Source organism: Hylobates moloch, unplaced genomic scaffold (genome assembly GCF_009828535.3).
Source record: "Hylobates moloch isolate HMO894 unplaced genomic scaffold, HMol_V3 SCAFFOLD_3, whole genome shotgun sequence".
In the NCBI taxonomy this organism is placed as follows: Eukaryota; Metazoa; Chordata; class Mammalia; order Primates; family Hylobatidae; genus Hylobates; species Hylobates moloch.
In genome coordinates this window covers 11,620,647-11,642,439 of record NW_026652278.1, presented here as the reverse complement: position 1 = coordinate 11,642,439, position 21,793 = coordinate 11,620,647, and the positions used below count along the sequence as shown (strand labels likewise).

The 21,793-nt window shown below is 36.7% G+C and overlaps 1 protein-coding gene across 8 annotated transcripts in view; it reads right to left on the bottom strand.

Moving 5' to 3' along the window:
• ATE1 (arginyltransferase 1) overlaps positions 1-21,793 on the bottom strand; it is a 206,714-nt gene that overhangs the window by 42,884 nt on the left and 142,037 nt on the right. For all 8 annotated transcript variants that reach the window (XM_058435949.1, XM_058435948.1, XM_032176188.2 and 5 more), the window contains one exon: positions 5,133-5,253. In XM_058435949.1, the coding sequence (XP_058291932.1) occupies positions 5,133-5,253 (121 nt within the window). The remainder of the gene's footprint in view (positions 1-5,132; positions 5,254-21,793) is intronic.

The following is a 21,793-nucleotide window of genomic DNA, read 5'->3' as shown; positions in this document are numbered from 1 at the left end:
TGGCTACATCAAAGCACCACGATCTTTATTGGCAACAAAGAATATGTTTATTAAGTATTCAGCAAGCAACATCATTCATTTTGCAACGTGAAGTGGGTAGTTCGACCTCAAATGCAGATATGAAAACAATTTTACCTTCAGAAATATTTTTTTAAAAAGCTGAATTCTGCATCTAAAATAATTAGGAAAGATACTGTCTACTTAGTCATGAGTTATTACTGCAGTACCTTTTTAAGGGGCCCTAGGAAGTTGCTTTCTCACTAGGCATTGTTTTCCAGTGATGAAAATGACATTTTGGCTTAGGTATACCCTTTTGAGAGTCCATCAACACAGTCCATCGGGAAGTGGTGCCAGGCTTGGAGAAACAGGTGAATGAATGCAGGACGGTGTGCTTCCTGAACTTGGTTCTTCCACAGACAATCAAGGTCAGAGTGGGACTTACTTTTTCTGTGGGCATATGCTAGAGAAACTATGAAAGTACAAAAAAAATGCCAGGGTACCATGCCAGCAAGAATGATGGACAGAGTAGAGAGAGAAGAAAAGAAAGAGGCCTTTAAACAGCAAAAACACAATATAGATTAGAACCTCAGAGTTTCTGGGGCTCACACTAGGTATAAGCTTCTTTACATCAGTTTAGATTTTCAGCAACTGCTGGGAAGAATTAAGGTGTGTTAGAAATTCACTATCCTGGGTAAATGGATAAAGCACTAAATCATGTTTAGGGACCAGTCTTTTTATAGCAAATTTAAATTTGATATCCTTACTAATAATGAATGATTTAGCTACATTAAAAATAAACTGTAAGATTTTTTGCGAACATTTCAATGTATAGAACAGAATGAAATGTAAACTACTCTGGTAAAATATATATCCTACTATAATTACAAATAGAAATAAAAATTCTTATTAGCCCCCTTGAAATGAATACTAAAAATAAGTATTATAAGAAGTATAGAGCAGTATTTGAATTTAAATTATTTTTTATCCTGATTAAAACAAATGTTACCCGTTATTTTTGTGACAAAAAATATTTGAGGGGTCAATACGAAATGTTCAATTATGTTTTCAGGATAAAATGAGTAACAGGGGAAATCATAGCATAGTGCTTGGGAAACAGCATATGCTCACGAAAGTTTTTTGTTTTTTTTTTTTTTGTAAATCTGGAACCAACGATTTTAATACCAATGATAATATAATGTTTGCCCAACATTAAGAGTCAAATCAAATCATAGTTTATCTATTATGGCTCTAAACCAATTACAAAATATTACAAAAAACAATGCTTTTCTGTAAAATATCTGCGTCGGCTGGGCACGGTGGTTCACGCCTATAATCCTGGCACTTTCAGAGGCCAAGGTGAGTGAATCGCTTGAGTCCAGGAGTTCAAGACAAGCCTACGCAATGTGGCAAAACTCCACTTCTACAAAAAATACCAAAATTAGCCAGGCATGGTGATGTGCACCTGTAGTCCCAGCTACTTAAGAGGCTGAGGCGGGAGGATTGTTTGAGCCCTGGAGGCAGAGGCTGCAGTGAGCCAAGACCACACCAGCCTGGCCTCAAAAAAAAAAAAATCTTTATTAGACACTGGGCATCACACAGTAGCAGCATTTGTTTTCTTATGACCAAATTAATGGTCAAATTGTTTTTTTACCAAAAGCAAGTTTCTACCTTACCAAAAGTAAGAAGTAACACAAAGTATTAAGTAAAAACGACAACGTAAGGATGCAGAATATTCTTGTTTGTTTTAAAAAAAATACACGCAGATGTGCATACATATTTGTGTACAGAACTTTTGAAATCTATACATATTCAGTTATTAATTTAAAAAATCGAACAGACTTTTACTTAAAAATCATTTGAGAAACTTTTGAACTCCTTTATTTGAAGTAGGCAGATGTCCTGCATTGAAAAACAAAGGGCTTATTTAAGAACAAAAGGATTTCTTTAGAATTTTCCAAGTTATTGAAGCTTGTCAATCCCTCCCCCCACAGGACCGCAAAGTAGTATATACAAAAGGATAGGGGGAAAACGTGATTTTCCTTAACACTGGCCAGTGACACACCTTGAAGCCATAGTTGGTTTAACTGAAGCCTATGGTGATCAACTGTGCCTTTGCAGAGTAATTTAACTACTCAACAGCTGGAAAGAGAAACAAGATTTAGTGAAAAAAGCACCATGCTGACGAACAACAATTATTGCCCATATTAAGCTCTATTTTCTGAGTCAAAGTTTGGGTCATGTAAAAGTAAAACTGGCCCCAGAGAAGAGAACCGTTTCTCACAGATTGCCATTTAAACCTCAAATGACCATGTTTCACAGCAGGCTGAATACATTCCAGCATGTAACTGCATTTTAATTTCCTAAAACCACAGGATATAAGTCTGATTTCAAATAGTGTCTGGACTGTGATATTCAATACTGATAAAACTGTGTGGTATTCTCTTGAAAGTTCCACAGATTCAGCATATGAAAAATAGATCTTCAATTTCTTCGAAGCACTTATTCTCAAAGAAATGTACTCCTGAGTTTTGTAAATGAATTCTAAACAATGTTAAGAGCTAAAGCTACTGCCATAAGAAATGTAACCTACTAGTTACAGGAAAAGAGCACACAATATATTCATCGCTCACCAGGATATAGTATGTTCTTGACAAAAATGGTCATTATGAGACTTTAAATCTTTTTTGCCATGTTCGTTGGTATTTATTCTGGAAATAATTTTAAAACCTATTAACATGAATGTCTACTTGAATGTCTATTCAATAGATGGAAATTATTCAGTCATCTTTTCAACTTTATACAACAAGAATTTGTGTTTAGTCTCCAAGTATTATGTAAGAAGAAACGCAACATTTAAAACTTACCAATAAGGAAAAAAAGAAGGTGAAGCTATCATAAGTTGGGGAGTAAGAAATTTAGGATCATAATATTATTAGAATGCAACTTATACAGAAACAGTTTTATATGTGAATATGAAATCTTTTGGTAAGATGTTCAGCAGTTTTCATCATAGGAACTGGACTGACTGACCTTAAAAAAGCTAGAGGGCAATTTTTTTTTGAGGGAAGAGAGGAGAGTAGATAAGTATATGCTTTTTCTTATAATACTATTGCCTTTGGCTTTGAGCCTAACTCCAAAACTGATTGACAAATTTAATGTTTGTTTTTAAGCAACATATCTGATCAATGAGGTGTAACTTTACTCAGAATGAAACGATCAGACGCTGACTAATAATTTCAGGTGTGGGAACTATAAAGCTCTCGTTATTCTAGGAAACCTAAATATCTAGAAAAACTGGGGCTAATGCCAGGGTACCTGGCATATGAGTCAGCTGGGTCCCTATGGTCACTCGTCATCAGGTTCTAAGGTATCATCATGTGTAAGAAAGAGTCACTCTTGATTTCATAACAGCTTTTCAAGGAGATAACAAAATACATTACATGGGCCAATTTTTTTACACAAAAAACCTGATTTGTGAAACAAATGCACATCTTAGAACTGAAGAAGTTACTGCATCCCCTTCCCCACCCCCTTATCTTTCATTTGGTTTTGCTCCATCTACTCCTCTCTTCTCCTCCAGCCTTTCCATTGATCTTTCCTTCTTTTTTCCCAAACTTAGACAACGGGTGGTAGCTAGAAAAATGTTCACACTCTTAAGAAATATGGATCAGGCATCTCCTCTGTGGTGGGGTTCTGTGAGGCCTCAAAGTTCAATTAAGCACAACTGAGAATATCAAGGAACTTTAAGGGGAAGACAAGCATGTCAACTTAATGCAACCCATCCCGAGAGCATCAGCACCCGTGACTGTCTTACAAAGTCACAGCTGAATGCCGTGAGGACTACAAGGGCTGTGTGGAGGAGGGCTACTTTGAACTGTGAGTGGTACTTAGACTACAGGGACATAAACAAAACTGCACGACTTTGCAGAGAGAGGGATCACAGTAAATAAAAGTAAATGCAGACAAAAGCCTGTGGCAGATATGGGATGCAGCATTCTAATTTGGCTAGTGACCACCAAAAAACAGTAATAGGGGGCTGTTCTTACCATGTTTATCTCATTTTAATCCTCATTACAGCTAGTAGGTCCTATTATTATCTCCATTTTAAAATTGAGAAATCTGAGACCAGGGAGATTATTAAATTGCCTAAGGGCATACAGTTTACCAGCTGATCATGAAGCCAGGATCTGAAGCCAGGATCTGAATCCAGGAAGCCTAACTCCAGGGCTATGCTTTTTTTTTTTTTTTTTTTTTTTTTTAGACAGAGTCTTAGACTGTCACCCAGGCTGAAGTGCAATGGCGTAATCTCGGCTCACTGCAACCTCCACCTCCCGGGTTCAAGCGATCCTCCTGCCTTAGCCTCCTGACTAGCTAACAGGCACCCATTATCATGCCCGGCCAATTTTTGTATTTTTAGTAAAGAAGGGGTTTCACCATGTTGGCCAGGCTGGTCTTGAACTCCTGACCTCAGGTGATTTGCCTGCTTCAGCCTCCCAAAGTGCTGGGATTATAGGTGTGAGCCACTGCATCCAGCCAGGGATATACTTTCAATGTCTGTATGTACTCTTAGTACACAGAACATCAAAAGGGGAACAATGGGGAACAAAGTATGGCTGGGACTATACTGGAGGGGTATGCCAGAGATATAAGAAGAGAGTCAAAAAAGTATTGTCACAAAATCCATTAGTCTATTTGCCTCCATGAAACCATCCTACAACTTTATTCGGTCCAGTTGGTCAATATTTCTATCTTCTCTATATTGACTAAATAATCCATCTAGCAGGTAATTTTTAGGCACTGTGATAGTTGGAAAAGATATGGATATTGATATCAGCCCCTCAAAGCATATAAAAACTAATCTAATGGGAGAAGCCAGGTCAGTAAGTGGCATGAGCACGTAAGGTTCCTTAATTTTGTGCCAAACTATGAGTGTGAGTTTGTGTGCATGTGCAAAGTCTTCCTCTATCTTACACACACACACACACACACACACACACACACACACACACTCTCATGCACAGCATACTCTGTAATATCCAAAGCTACCTGGACCCTGTTAAGAGCCAAAGCCACACACACGGATCATAAAAACAAAGCCAATGATTTCCAGCTGAGCTCAGCTCCAAACATACCTGCTTCTGGGTCCTGGTTGAAACGGCAGTACTTGGAGTTTTCAAGTGAAGGCAGGCATTGCTCAATGGGTACCCAAACATATGTCTCAGGGCACAGCAAATCAGAAGGTCTATACTGACCCTGAAGAAAGGCGAAGGAAAAAGGCACAGGCATTATTAACACAGCAATGCCAGAGATATAGGGATGAGGGCTCTAGGAAACGTTTAAAGCAAAAACTTAATTTAAAAGTCAATCAGAGGCCGGGCACGGTGGCTCAAGCCTGTAATCCCAGCACTTTGGGAGGCCAAGGCGGGCGGATCACGAGGTCAGGAGATCGAGACCATCCTGGCTAACACGGTGAAACCCCGTCTCTACTAAAAATACAAAAAATTAGCCGGGCGTGTTGGCAGGCGCCTGTAGTCCCAGCTACTCGGGAGGCTGAGGCAGGAGAATGGCGTGAACCCGGGAGGCGGAGCTTGCAGTGAGCCGAGATCGCGCCACTGCACTCCAGCCTGGGCGACAGAACGAGACTCCGCCTCAAAAAAAAAAAAAAGTCAATCAGAAACTGTTTTTACTGTAAATACTAAGCAACCCTGTAGCTGACAGTTTTCCCATCTCATGAAAGCACGTTTGACTCAAGGCTCTCTGAAAGTTAAAACACCATGACTTAGGATGCCTGTGTTGATTTGGAAAATTCGAGTTTTTACTCTCTTTTGAAAGAAATATTCAGTGTGATTCTTGCTGAGCTGACTTGAGAATAACCAGTTTCAAAATTGTCTTTTAAATACTAGTTAATTAACAAAGAGAAGTTTCTTTTCATGTATTAGAGCACTGTATAAAGTGAACTTATTTTTCAACATGGAATCTCACTATCCTTAATGACAAATTTTTTAATTTGTGATTTGTAGACTCAGTTGATAATATTCATTCTGCTCTAATGTAGTAGAAAGTACTGTCTTATCAATATACTTTTATAAGCAATCTAAATTGATAAATTGTATAATAAAGAGAAGTTTAAGAAACAGAAGTTTCAGGGAAACATCTGGTAATCCACTATCTTCAAAAATCCCATTTAAAATCCCATTTAAAAATTTCATGTGTACACACATATATACATACACAGATGTATATACACATACATATATACATACACAGATGTATACACACATACATATATGCATACACAGATGTATATACACATACATATATGCATACACAGATGTATATACACATACATATATGCATACATAGATGTATATACACATACATATATACATACATACATAGATGTATATACACATACATATATACATAGATGTATATACACATACATATATATACATATATATATGTATATATATATATATATTTTTTTTTTGAGACAGATTCTTGCTCTGTCACCCAGGCTGGAGTGCAGTGGTGCAATCTTGGCTCACTGCAACATCTGCTTCCTGTTTTCAAGTGATTCTCCTGTCTCAGCCTCCCAAGTAGCTGGGATTACAGGTGTATGCCACCACGCCAGGCTAATTTTTTTATTTTTGGTAGAGAGGGGGTTTCACCATGCTGGCCAGGCTGGTCTCAAACTCCTGACCTCAGGTGATCCACCCGCCTCAGCCTCCCAAAGTGCTGGGATTACAGGCATGAGCCACCTCGCCTGGCCAATTTATATTTTTATAATCCAATTATACACCTCAAATCTAACACAAAGACTATACAATAGATGCTAAAGAAAAAAAATTATTCACTTAATGGGGATAATGAAGACGGTACAAATTATTTGAAAACATTTTGTGAAAATTTTCATAACTATCAAGGTTTTGTATTCTTTGAGCTTATTTAAAATTCCAAGTGTCTCTCTTCTAAATTTTAAAACTCATTATAGAGGTTAAAATCTAGTAAGTGTTTTTCAGTTTTTTTTTTTTACTACAACCCATAGTACAAAATACATTCTATATCACAGCCTAGTAAACATATTGGCAAACATAAAACCAGAAACAAACCTTTTAGTATACAATGCTTACCCGTGTTATGTTCTAGTCTATTTCATTTTTCAAAAAATGCTGCTCTTGAACCACCAAAACTGCTTTTACAAGCAACAAATGGGTCACACCACAGAGTTTGAAAAACACCAGTGCAAAACTCATTACAAAGAATACAGCTTAAGAGCTCGGCAGCGATGCTTTACGACAGAAAGGCTCTATACCAGGTGCTGTGTGAGTCACCATATGAAGCATAGATATAAAATGAACACCACGTCCTAGTAGCTTGCAAAGCATTCAGAAGTCTGGAAGCCAACAAGGGAGGCTATACGTCGACAAAATGTGAGGAAACATTCTTTCCTGTTTGAGTGGCTGGAAGAGGGTTCAAGGAGGATATGGGGTTTTACTGAGGACTTAAAAGACTGACTGAATTAAGCCTAGGGTAGGATGAAAAGAAATGAGAACAATCTAGATAAAGGGAACAGCATAAACAAAGACACAGAGTTAGGCCAAGTAGAAAACTCCAAGGAACAGGAAATGGCAGGGCACCACAGCAATGGAACGGTGGGTTGGAATCAGATTCTGGGGGACATTCTGGGCAGCAGTCAGATGTTTGGAATTTTCTTCTAGATGAAATGGGAAGGCTTGCTGGATAAGAGGGAGAGTTTTGTTCTGTTTCAATAGGAGCAGATAACAGGGTGAAGACCAGAAGTCAGGTCTCTGACTCAGCTTTCCTGGGGTGCTCACTGCACTGTTGCTGCCTCACTGCCCTACAGCAGTAGAAGGCCACCTACAAGGGGCAGCTCCAGGTGGTCTACAGACGCATCTAACAATATTCAAACACAGAATTAGGAATGAATTGAGGATTTACTTAGGAAGTGTAATAAAGCCAGATATTTCACTGCTATCTATCTTATCAAAAACAATGGCATTATCTCCATTAACTCAGAAACTGTTTTACTGGGGGAAAGGACATGAATCTGAAAACTAGACAGCATTCTAAAGCTGTGCTTCTAAATCTATTTTTTCCTTCTTGGTTATAGATCACTTTGCAAATCTGATGGAAAAAAGGCTAAATATAAAAGCTAAAGATATAAAACTTCTGGGGAAAAAAAAGGACTAAATTTTCTTGACCTTGGAGTATAAAAGTTTTCTTTTGTAAACAAAATGCACCAACCATAGAGGAAGAAAACTGATGAACTATACTTCCTCAAAATTATCTTCAAAAAAACTACTAGGAGAATAAATAGGAAAGCCAAAAACTGGGAGAAAATTTTGACAAAACATATATTAAAAAACAGATTTGTATCTGGAATATATAAAGAATTATAACAACTCAATAATAAGAACACAATCCATTTTTTTAAAAAAGGCAAATCACTTAAGCACTTCACCAAAGATATATGAATGCCTAATAAGCATGTGAAGAGATGTTCAATGTTGTCAGTTACCAGAAATGCAAATTAAAACCATAACAAGTTATCACTGCATGTCCACTGGAATGGCTAAATTTTAAAAAGATGGAAGAAACAAGTTTTGGTAAGGATTTGGACTAACTAGAACTTACATATTGTTGGTTTAAAATGGTGAAACACTTGATAAAATATAAATATTCTTGTACATATATCATTTGTGAATATGCCTAGGATAAATTCCTTCAACTAGGAATGTTGGGTAAAAGGGTTTTAACTTTCATAGTGTCAAATGACTTTCCACAGAAGTTGTGCCATTTTACATTCTCATCAGCAACAATATGCTCCCAAGTTGATTTCCCTCACATCCTTACCAAGATCGTGTACTATCAAAACTTTCAATCTTTGCTGTTCTAAAAAATGACATTTCATGTGGTTTTAATTAGCATTATGTATCTTCATATATTTAGAGGAATTTGCATTTTTCTTTTTCATAAAGTTGGCCCATTTTATTGTTAAAATTGCTGGCCTTATTAAACAATTCTTTATATATTAAGAACTCTTTATATATTAAGCCCTTGGTTTGTAAAATATGTCATAAATCTTTTCCAAGTTTATATATCTTCTGACTTTGTACACCATACTCTTAGGCCATATGAAAATCTGATGTGTGGTCAAATTGATCATTTTTAAAAATGGCATCTGGGTTTACACAATAATTAAGAAGGCCACCCTCACTTTCAAGGTTATGAAGGCATACTTTCATATTTTTTCTAGTACTTTCATGGTTTCATAATATTACATTTGCATTTATGCTCCATCTGGAATTTATTGTGATATAAAGTATACAAAAAGAATCCAACTTAATTTCTTTCAAATGTTTATTCAGTGACCTCAGCATCATTTTTAAAACAATCTTCATTTCCCCTGCTAATTTGGTAACTTACTGAATTCCCATATATAGGGAAATCTCTTTCAAGACTTTCTCCGTATTCTGTTATACTGACCTGTCTTATCATGTACCAGTAACACATAGTTTTAACTATTAAAGCTTTATATTATATTTCAACATCTTGGAGATCTAATTCCCCCTCATCACTCTTCATTTGTAGAATTTTCTGGCTCATTTTACTTAATTGTTCTAGGATTCTGAATTTGGTACAAAAATATTACCAACATGAATAAGGAAACACTAATAAAAATGGAATAGCATATCTTGATCACTGTGATGGCAGAACATAAAAGAAGAGAATACCCAGGCTGGGCAACACAGTGAGACCCCATCTCTAAAAAAAAAATTTTTTTTAATTAGCTAGGCATGGTGGTGCACACCTATAGTCCCAGCTATTTGGGAGGCTGAGGTGGGAATATCACTTGAGCCCAGGAGGGTAGAGGCAATAGTCAGCAGTGATTGTGTCACTGCACTCCAGATCAGGTGACAAAGACCCTGTCTGCAAAAAAAAAAAGGAGAAGAGAATACCAAGAATGTCTGGTAAAAAAAAAAAAAAAGAACATATGTATCATCTCAAAAAACAACATAAGATCTTAAACATACTAATGGCCCCATTTTCTAATATAAGGTGGAACTGAATGCTCACTGGCAAAAAAAGCACAGGACAAATATTGAGGGTGGAGATGGGGGTGATCGGACATCAACTTTTGAGTCCTTAAGGTTAAAACAGAGCCTGTTTTCCTTAATAACATAAACCTTGCGGATATGCAGATTCATCAACAGCCACCTGAACCCAGTGCCTAGCGTTAACAACGACGCTGACCATCAAGAACACTTAGTCAGCTGGGCACGGTAGTTCATGCCTGTAATCCCAGTACCGTGGGAGGCCGAGGCAGGCAGATCCCTTGAGGCCAAGAGTTTGAGACCAGCCTGGCCAACATGGCGAAACCCCATCTCTACTAAAAATATAAAAGTTAGCCGGGTGTGGTGATACGTGCCTATAATCCCAGCTACTCTGGAGGCTGAGGCACAACAATCGCTTGAGCCCAGGAAGCAGAGGTTACAGTGAGCCAAGATCGCACCACTGCACTCCAGCCTGGGCAATGGAGTGAGTCTCCGTCTCAAAAAAATAAAAATAAATTTTTTTTAAAAAAAGAATATTTAGTCAATGAACATTACATAAATCCTCACTATGTAACAGGCACTAAAGGCTGGAACAGAAAGATGAACAAATGCATGCCTCTCGATAATTCACAACCTACTGGGAGTGACAAAGCTGGATAAAGATGAAGTATGCATAAAACACAAAAAATGTGTCCCAAGTTTCTAAATTTTCACAGTGCTCTAAGAAGGTAATACCTGCTCATACAATGATATTTCATTTTTTAACTCTTTAAATATTCAGTTTATCTCACTCAAAGACCATAAATGCATACATTTTAACTTCTGCTCATCATCTGAAATCACGTTTTAGACTAGGTTAAAACATTATTTTTCTTCAAAGTACAGGCTTATTTCAGTGTTTCAGATATTCTCACAAGCCATCAAAGAATTGAGATTTATGAAATAAACCACTTTGAAATGTTATGCTTTCTAAACTAAGCTGGTCGAGAGTTAAATGACCAAAGTGCTTAAAGCTCAATTTAAAGTCACCATCACACAAATGAAAACACAGGGGGTTGAAAGCTACCCTGCCTCTTCAGCTAGTATAAGAAAATGAGAAATGTTTGTATGAAGAATGTAATTACTTAAGGATTTGGACATAGTTTCCCATGCTCAGAAGAAAAAATATTTAATCAACCTCTAAGTACATTCATTCAGATTGGAACAAAGAGGTAAAAGCAGATTAATTCTTTCCTAGGGTGCTGACTTTTTGTAAATAAGAAGAAATGAGTCACCACAGATTTTCTAAGTACTCAAAATTTTGAAAATGTAATTGGTCTGACAGGGCTTATCTCACAATTTTTTGGAGAGTTCTTTCAATCCACAATGTTAGAAGATGACTGCTAGACACCCTTTGCAAGTCCTCAGAAATTCAGCCGTCCAACAAGAACAAAAGGAAATCTGACCAAGCAAGGGCACCTATTTCAAGAGGGAAGGCTATCATAGAGGATAACACAGTTCAAGATAAGGTACCTGAAAAAGTTAAAAAATAACGTTTAAAAATACTAAAAATAGAGAAGAGATGCTTACTTTTTATTATTAATTAAACATTTTTTTGGTGAGGGATCATCACTCAATTCAAAGCCCTCAAAGGGAAAGTGCAAATCTTATGATTCCTGACTTCACCAAACTATTTTAACTTCTGCAACTATTTACAAACTGTTTTAGAACTGGAAAACAAAACCTAAAAACAAAAAAAAAAACTACCTACGTGCATCTATATTTTCAGTTACCACAGAAGAGTTAATGTTTTACACAAAGTAGAGCTGTAATATTCAATGGTTTTTTTTTCTTTAATGAAAACCACTTAAACTATTTGTAAGACTCAAATTATACTATACCTCCCCCCACCAAAAAAATTAAAATATGGCCTCATAATATTTCAATTAATTTTACTAGGTTGTCATAGAATGAAAATCTAGGAAATGCCAAAGTTAAATCTAAAACATTGAAAGGAGAAGAAAAACACCCTAGCTAAATGCACTTCCTGCTCTATTTCTATTAAAAAAGACTGTGTCTTCTGGAAGAGGAGATTATATACTTTTGGTTTTTGGTTAATGGAATGAACAAAGGCATTCTTCTCACTTGCATGCTTTAGCCTATAATTTGAAGAGCATTATCATATTGATCCAATTTCTTACCCTATAAAAGAATCACAAAATAAATTAAATAGTTTAACAAAATATAATAGAATTCGGCCTAAAAATTAAAATCATTTTGATAGCCAGAGGTTAAAAGTTATCTCACTATCATATCTTACTTGATAACAATGAACCCAAGTATAAAAGGATCTATGTATGTGGAAAAACTGGATTTCACAGTTAGTAATAATTTCAGCAGAGATACTTCAAAGTAGACGAACGTCTTTTACTTCTAATTAAAACACAGCAAACAACACTAAGAAACATTCCCTCAGTTAAGCTGTAACTAGTTAGAAATCTGAATTTTCAAAGGCAAAAGTTATAAACTGATACAGAGGAGGAGCAAAAAATGTTTCCAGCAAGCCCTAGTGATCCATTTTTTTGCAATGTTTTCATTGATGTAATTCATATACCATTAAGTTCACCCTTTTAAATTGTACAATTCAGCATTTTTTATTTTCATAAGGTTGTACAAGCATCACCACTATCAGATTCCAAAACATTTTCATCATCCCCAAAGAAACCCAGTACCCATTAGCAGTCACTCCACACCCCCTTGCCCCCCAGCCCCTGGCAACCACTATTGTGCTGACAACCCATTTAAAAATAGAATATTTCCTCACACACCACACTTCCTATTTGAGTGTGAGTAAAAAAAAAAAAAAAAAAAAAAAATACAAAGACATGGCACAGCCTATAAGGCCCTGAGTGGCGCAGCCCACGTTACCCTTCAGACTGGTCGTCTACCACTTTATCCTCCTCCACCATGTCACCTTCGCCACACTGGCTTCCTTGTGGTCCCTGGCACATGCTAGGCCTGCTCCCACCTCAGAGATTCTCACTGACTGTTCTCTCTTCTGGTCACAGCTACTTTAAAGTTTTTGCTCAATGTCACATTCTCAATGAAGCCCACCCATCCTCCCTACCATTTTACTTCCATGGGGCTTATCACTGTCTAACCGTCTTGTTAATTCCCTTATTTATCTACAGAAAACTACTTGTTAGAATGTAGAGTCAGGGATTTTAGTCTAACTTGATCACTAATGTGTTCCAAAACCTGCCCAGTAAATAACTACTGGGTGAATGAACAATGACTGTAGTACACTCCACCTATACCATTTCTACTTCCACTTTCTAAACACAGTGGACATTACTTTAACACCTTCTGCCTTGCTCATTAACATGGCATGCATGAAGCAGTATCTGCTGAATTTGTATTTATGATGTGGCTCCCGCATGTTCTTATTATATAAGAATAGTTCTCAACCTTCGGGAATTCAGTGAATTATCACCAAATGCTAGAATTACAAGGACATAATCAAGACAGGGGCTATAAGAGTTACTGAAATTAAAAAGGGGGTTTTCATACTCAAGAAGGTTAGAAACTACTGGCTCATGTCAATTTAAAGTATTTTTGAATTGAAAGTATATGCCAATGAAATAAATTTATCTCAAACGAGATGTACAGCTTTTCATATTAATTTTCACTTTAAAAAAGGAGAAGGAAAGGCAACTTCTGAAAGGGCCTCTTTATCTGTTAGGAGAGTTGAACAATGCCACTTTGGTGAGTAACAACAAAGACAATAATAATTACTTCTCTCTGTATTTGTTAAGAACATAGTCCTCATAATAATTCTGCACATTGTGTGAGTTAAATCTCATAATAACTTTAAAAAGTAATGAAGACAGGCCGGGTGCAGTGGCTCACACCTGTAATCCCAGCACTTTGGGAGGCAGAGATGGGTGGATTACTTGAGGTCAGGAATTCGAGATCAGCCTGACCAACATGGTGAAACCCCTTCTCTACTAAAAATACAAAAATTAGTTGGGTGTGGTGACACACGCCTGTGGTCCCAGCTACTCGGGAGGCTAAGGCAGGAAGATCGCCTGAACCCAGGAGGTGGTTTGCAGTGAGCCAAGATCATGCCACTGCATTCCAGCCTGGGTGACAGAGTAAGACTCTGTCTCAAGAAAAAAAAAAAGGTAATGAAGACAGACATTATTTCTATTGTATAGATAAAACAGTAAGATGATAAAATAGTAGTGATGAACTCAAGAGCTAGACTCTATTCCTATTCTCATTTCCTGCCTAAATCTTAAAAAAACAAAAGCACAATTTTTAAATGTATTTTCAAAATAACTTCCAAAAACCTTAAAAATCACAACTCCGTTCAATATACACAGGGACTCCGCTTGACATCAAGGAGGAAAAGATGCAAAAAGCCTTGTGAGGTGCTCATTCTCTGCTAGGGGAAGAGGAGGCAGTTGGCCCCAATAACGTTCATAGCCATGATCAATAACAGGTGGTGGGCACAGGCTGCTACAGAAGCACGAAGGAGCTGGAGCAGCCAGCAATACTGAGGACAGCAACAAGAGCTGTCAACAAGCTGCGGTGGAATGCACAGGTGAAAGAATCAGCTTTCTCTGAAGCAGCAGCTGGAGCTTCCTCAGAACAGGTCCCTCCTGCAATATGTCTTACAGGCCAAGTAGCACCATGTTTAGGAAAAAAAAAAAAAAACAGGCACTCACCAATAGCAAATACAGATCCAAGACCCATACAGCTGTCTCCCTCCTGAACTCTCAAATACCTGTCCATCAAAATTTCACCAAACATGAGATGAAATGAGAAACAACTGTTTCATCTTTGCAGCTAGTATGTGGTCCTGTGTCTACAGTTTCAGGAAGCTTCAAACTTAAATTTATATCCAAAATGTTAACGTTAGATTAGTTATAAAGAGTAACTCCATCTTCTCTCTGAACAAAGGCCAATTTCCATAAATTCAAATTTATTGCCAGTAAGTGTCTTGGTATTAGCTGGAGAAATATTGTAAAACTCATGGTTTTTAAATTACATTATGGTTTCTTTTATCTGATCACATCTTCCTATCTTCCTAGATTTCCATAGAAGTACTTCTTACAATTGAATATACAATTGATCAGAAATAAAAGAAAAACCTATTATTTACATTATAATGGAAAATTCCCTATAACAATACTGAAAAATGCACTGAAATTACTAACAACCCCTTTTTAAACAAATTCTGTGTTAAAAGGTCCACTCTTTGATTATGATAGTAAATCCAGAAATACGTGATTTTAATTTTAAAGGGCTTTAACATCTTTTTAAAAATCTTTCTTTTTCCTTTGGCCTTTATAAGAAGACAGATGTGAAGCCCTATGTATTCAGAACTATATATGTTTACAAATGTGACATGTAAGAATTCTCTTTAAATATTACATTATTTTTTAAGTTTAAACAACATGCAAATGAGAAATTATTTCTTTAGAGTTAAAGCATTTGAGATTTTGTTATTTTTCTCAGACAAAAAAATCAGAAAAGAAATACTTTCATATGATAGTCAACCAAGTTAGCATTCTTGGCTTTTAATTGGAAACATCTGGGGATGGGCTTGGCCGATTGCAATAAAATTGAGGTTACCAATTCACACCCTGCCATTTTGATGGCATTTTGTTTTTACAGTTTTCAAATCAAAACCAAACGAACTTTCCTTTGAACTCTGGTCCTGCACCAAAGATCTTTATGAGATTTCACTCTCAAGAATACTTTATAAATATTTTGAAGAATAGGAAGGATTTTATATTTGAAAAGAGGCTAAACCAGCAGTTTGTTTTGAAAGTTCAAGTTAAATTAAAATGTAAGTACACCAAAGAGACAGTATTATTTAAATACACACACACAGAGAGACACTGAACATTAGTAGCACTGAACAACAACAAAATATTAACTAGATAAAGTTTAAGTCTTTTATCATGTAAAGTTGACACTAGTATCCCAATTTTCTACAATAAATCTATTGATTGTACTAAAACCGACTGCTTAAAGAGATGCTCTAACAGTACATCAACAAAAGTAGTTCAAAATAATTCATTAGAGTGGGCTGTACCCCCAGAGAAAATAAGTAAGAATAAAGGCTTATTAAACCCAGTCTTTCCCCTGAAAGACAACACCAATGGAATCCCATCCACAAAGTACTACAGCAGACCCCTTGCTCCCTGAGTTCATTACATAAACAGAGATTGACTTTATCAGTCCCCAAGAGGGTGCTTTAGAAGTAACTCTAGCTGCTCTGTTTTCAAAAACTGTGTTTGGATTGTGCCATGCTCAGTTGGCGAGGTGAGCCGAGACCAGTAAAGACAAAGGACCTAAACATCTGAATCCATTTGTGTTCCCCAAATTCTGAAAGCCAACAGATGTACTCCATGTGCTGCTAAGCTAAGCTTTGAAAATTTAAAAATACATATTTTTTCCACTGACAAACAGAAAGTGATGGTAGTCTGTATTTCTTTAATTAAAATCCAAGCATTCTCAAAGGCTCCGGGACTTACTTTAAAGCTTCTTTAAGACTGAGCTATTTATTTTACTATTAGCAAATAACAGAGAATCAAGATTCTAATTCAGTTTTAATCACAATCTTTGCTTTTATTTTGGAAACCCTGAGTTAATCTTTTTTCTTCTAAAAAAGACAAAGAAACCTTGTGAAGCAAAGATTCAAGGAGTCAACTTACAGCCCAAATTTAATTTCAAACTGAAGGGTCGTAAGTTGAAAAGGATTTTTAAAATAAGACAGAATGAAAGATGAAGACAATATAAAGAGAGAAAGAAAAACTCTAAGCCTCTTTAGTTTCTGTTAAAGATTAAATATGAATATTCATATATGTGTCTACATATAAATTTGGCATTCACCATGTTTGTAAGAAGAACCAATTTAGGTGTTTATTTGCTTTTTTTAGGCTCTTTCTTGGAAAACCGCACTTAGAATCACTGGTTCTGCCATTACCCTAGTTGAGGCCACCCTCACCTAGACAAGAGTGAGGGGGCTGACTCCAAGTTTTCTCCTTTGAATTCATCCATTCTCCTACTCCTGCTAGAGAGAACTGATCACGTAAGTTCCCTACTTAAAACCTCTTACTGGCTCTCCAATATCTATAAGGAAAGTAGGAAGATCCCTTTTTAAAGTTAAAAAAAAAAAAAAAAAAAAACCATGGGCCTTTTGTAATTTTAGTTACAGTTGATGAGAAATTACAATGAGATAAATCACTAAAAATTCATGAATGCTCTTAAATGAGTCTGGATATTATAAATCCCAACAGAATCTGTGTTTGTAAAATAATAATAGTACTATACTCACAAGTGTGTGCTCTTAGTCTATATCCACTGCGTGCAAATGGATTCACAGCCCTTTTGCCAAAGCTCTCCAGTCGAGAGACACCTGTATCATGTATCTGAGTCCATGGCACAAGATTTGCTTTCAGTCTACTTTCTTACCCTTAACTCACTCACCCCGGGGCACTCACAGGCTATCTTCTGCCTGGCAAGGTTACCCATTTGGCCTCAATGTCTACTCCACTTTTTTTTTTTTTAAGAGAATCTTGCACTGTTGCCCAGGTTGGAGTGCAGCGGCACCATCTTGGCCCACTGCAACCTCCGCCTCCCAGGTTCAAGTGATTCTCCTGCCTCAGTCTCCCAAGTAGCTGGGATTACAGGCGACCACCACCACGTCTGGCTAATTTTTATATTTTTAGTAGAAACAGGGTTTCACCATGTTGACCAGGCTACTCTCGAACTCACGACCTGAGGTGATCTGCTGGCCTCGGTCTCCCAAAGCGCTGAGATTACAGGCGTGAGCCACTGCACCTGGCCCCTATTCCGTTTTTGAGACCCAACCTAAATACTGCCTACTCTTACTTTACCAAGCTTTCCGTCGACTCTGCTTCACCTTACCACCCACTGCTCCCATCCCCAGGCTGAACCATCCCCTGTGCTGCCACTCCTGCATTCAATGACTCATTATTAAATGTCTACCATCTTCCACGTTCCATGCTAAGGACTTAAGCATTGTCTTTAGCAAGGTCCTGGGCATGCCATGGTGAACAATAGCACTGCCAGGTTCAGTTCTCGGGGACTTTCTAGTCCAAAAGGGGAGACAAACTTTAAGGAAATAATCATACAGAAATGTTATTACAAAGTATGATAAATGCTATGAAGAGAAAGCACACCCATACTATGGGGAAATCTAATTTAGATTGGAAGGGTCAGGGTTGATGTCTTTAGGAGATATCTAGATATCCACAGAGGCCTATTCTAGAACTTAATACAATCTATTGGAGTTGTCTGCTTATATGCTGTGTTTCTCTTATTTTTACATCACCCCTCCCCTTCCACTACCTGACCTAAAATTCAAACTTGGAGTTTCCTAAGAGCTGGGAGTACATCAATTTCTTTCCCTATGCATATGAAGAATTCCTTGTATGGACCGAATTCTCAATAAATACTTATTCAGTTAAGCTGATTTCTGTCAAATTGTATTTCTTAAAAAGAGAGAACCAGAGAATCTTAAAATTGGACCTCAGACTTCCCTAGTTGCATTTAAATATGTTTAAAAAGGAGGAGGGAGGGATATAGAAAAGTCAAGTGACTTGATCAAGGCTAATTACTGGCAAAACCAAGATTAGAACCACAATCTTAATATGATTTTTCTATTAAAATTCCCAACCTAAAATCAGAAATAAGTAGGAACACCTGAATTGTGTCAGCAATGTCCTATGTTCCTGTTTATAAAGATCTGCCTAATTAGAATCATTTGGGATCTGTCCCCTCAGAAACAAATTGGTTTTATTTTTCAACATTCTTTTTAAAATGTATATGCCCTGAATCAAACAACGCTAAAAAAACAGTTTCCTACAAATACACAGCTTTAATAAAGTCAGTAAGCTGTGTCTAACTAATCATATCTCTATCTGCAGCTATGATTTTTTCCAGAATATGAAAACAGCAAACATTTTTCAGTGCCTGAAAGCCTTAATCATAAAGGTCTGTTTAATTACACCCCTGAGGAGAACAAGAAGTTAGCTTTAACCTCATATTTATCCCAAGGGTGTAATCTTTGGTAATCATTCCTTTTTTTCTGCCTGATGGAAAATTCATCACAAATGACTTAAATGCTTCAAGTTTAAGGATAACCTTTCCTCCCTCCACTGTGCAGCAGTAGGGGTTCTGGTAGAATGTACATCCTGTCCCCTTGGATGCCATCAGTATTCTGTGTGTTTCTGCAAGGAAGGACTTGGTAGAAAGTTAATGTAACAGCTTTGGTGTAGTGCCCGCACTTCAGTAGCAAGTTCAAGATTATTTCCTCCCTTTCTAAAAATGATCAGTCATGTAACCATGATAAACATGACCACTTTTAACTTAAACATAGTTATTTACAGGGGAGAAAGTCAATTTCACAGAATTTTAAATTACTGTGGAGAAAGTATTATGTTACAAACACTAGGGAATTTTGGATGATAACTTGGGAACCCCTAGTTCTTCATTCAATGACTATACCATTAAAATAAAGTTCTTCTACAATGGCACCTATCTTGGACTTTACAACAAAAATGTATCTCCTTAAAATTTTAAGGAGCCAATCATCACCAAACAATAACAATTTAGAGATACCGAAATAGCATAATTATCAGTTTACCACATCAGAACTCTCTGAAAATAGTATAATAAAATTAAAGCTGAAATCTACAACTTCCAGATGTGGGAAAAGTATAATTTTGACAAGTTACTATTACGGAGAGCCTGAAATTACAGTATTCGTCATAGAGATGATTATAGTTTTGAGCGTAAACGTTTGGAGCATTGAGTTATGTTTGGAAGGTGTTGAGCACAGGCTGGTGATCCATCAGCTGTTGAGCTATCAGCTTCTGGTGATGAGTGTCTGAGTAATACAATGTGGTATGCAGCACACACTCTAGCAACTTTTTTTTTTTTTTTTTTGCACTAAGAGCTCATAAGTCTGAAGATATTTAATGTGTTTGAATCTACTACTGTTACCCTTTTCAAGCTCAAACTGTCCACATTTTGGCTAGTGGGAGCTCAATTGTCTCCTGAGTGCTTCCAACACAACCACAGCAGTTTATGATAGCCTCCGTGCTTGCTAACTTCTTTTTATCTTCACAAGACTATTTATTAAGGGAGTTTTAACTCTCTGCAGACTTCACTGTGTGTTTGTGAGCAACAGATCTGAAAATCTATCGCTAAATAAATATGTAAAGCCTGTGCCAGGTATTTTAACTGTAGTCTTTGGGAAGAGTATGATTTACAAGCATCTGAGTCTTTTCTTTCCGCAATAACAGCAGGAAGCACTTACACTATGACTGCAAAGAATCACACAAGACAATTAAAAGTAACCCTTCCAAAGCACTTTTAGCAAAAATATCTAGCTGTAATTGTAGGGCATATAAAAATCTAGAATAAACCAAATATACTATGAGCATGAAATTTGAATAAAATAATAAACAAATGTTTAATTTTTTCTTTCTACAACTTGAAAACTTTTAGTAAAGATTATATTAATATATAATTAAGACAATTTTGGTATTAATTGAAGCAACAATAAGCTAGTATTTATTGAGTAGTGACTATAAGCTGAGCACTATCCTAACTGCTTTACATGAGCTACCTCATTAATCTCCACAATTATCCCATAAGGAGTGGTGGTTATTATCCTTATTTTACAGATAAAGAGATTGAGTCTTATGATGCCTGTACATACATACAATAAAGCATAAAATCAAGATTTGAACTCAGCTATCATGTGTCTGAGAACGAGATCTTAACTCTGCTAAAATGGTACTAATAATTTAAAATGTTTAAATTGTATAAAGAAATGCATTTATAGTTCAACTGTCAGCAGCTTTTCATTAAAAGAATGCATACATATTTATATTTTAAATATTTACAAACAATCGGAATTATAGAATGTTTTTAAAATCCTTAACGTTTACAAGAAACTGTCAAAAACAAAAAGAACCTACCACTGGGCAAAAGATTGTGGGCAACAAGATATTCAGTCTCAAAGTCTAGCCCCACAGACCACTATGTGACTATTTATATTATACAATTAGTAAGTCAAAGGAAAAAAGCAGCTTTACAGTGGAGAGTGGTAGATGTCACCTTAAGTGAGCAAACTTACTATCACCAATACTTGGACAAAATGACAGTAAGGGACTCCCAATGTGAAGTCCTGAGACTGACACAGCATCACCTGGGTAGTATTCCTGCAAAAGTAAGTAAACTTAATAAAATTATAAAGAAACAACCAGACAAATTCAAATTACAGGAAACTAAACTCTTCAAAACTGTTGATGTTATGAAACCATAAAAAGGAAACTCAAATGATACTTTAAAAAACCATAACAGGTTGGACGCAGTGGCTTATGCCTGTAAATCCTAGTATCTTGGGAGGCCAGGGTGGGTGGATGGCTTAAGCTCAGGAGTTCGAGACCAACCTGGCCAACATGGTGAAACCCTGTCTCCACCAAAAAATACAAAAATTAGCCAGATGTGATGGAGCATGCCTGTACTCCCAGATACTTGAGGGGGCTGAAGTGGGAAGATCACTTGAGCCTGGGAAGTTGACGCTGCAGTTAGCTGTATTCACACCACTGTACTTTAGTCTGGGTGACCGAGTGAGACCCTGACTCCCCCACCCCCAAAAAACCCATAACAAATGAAATACATAA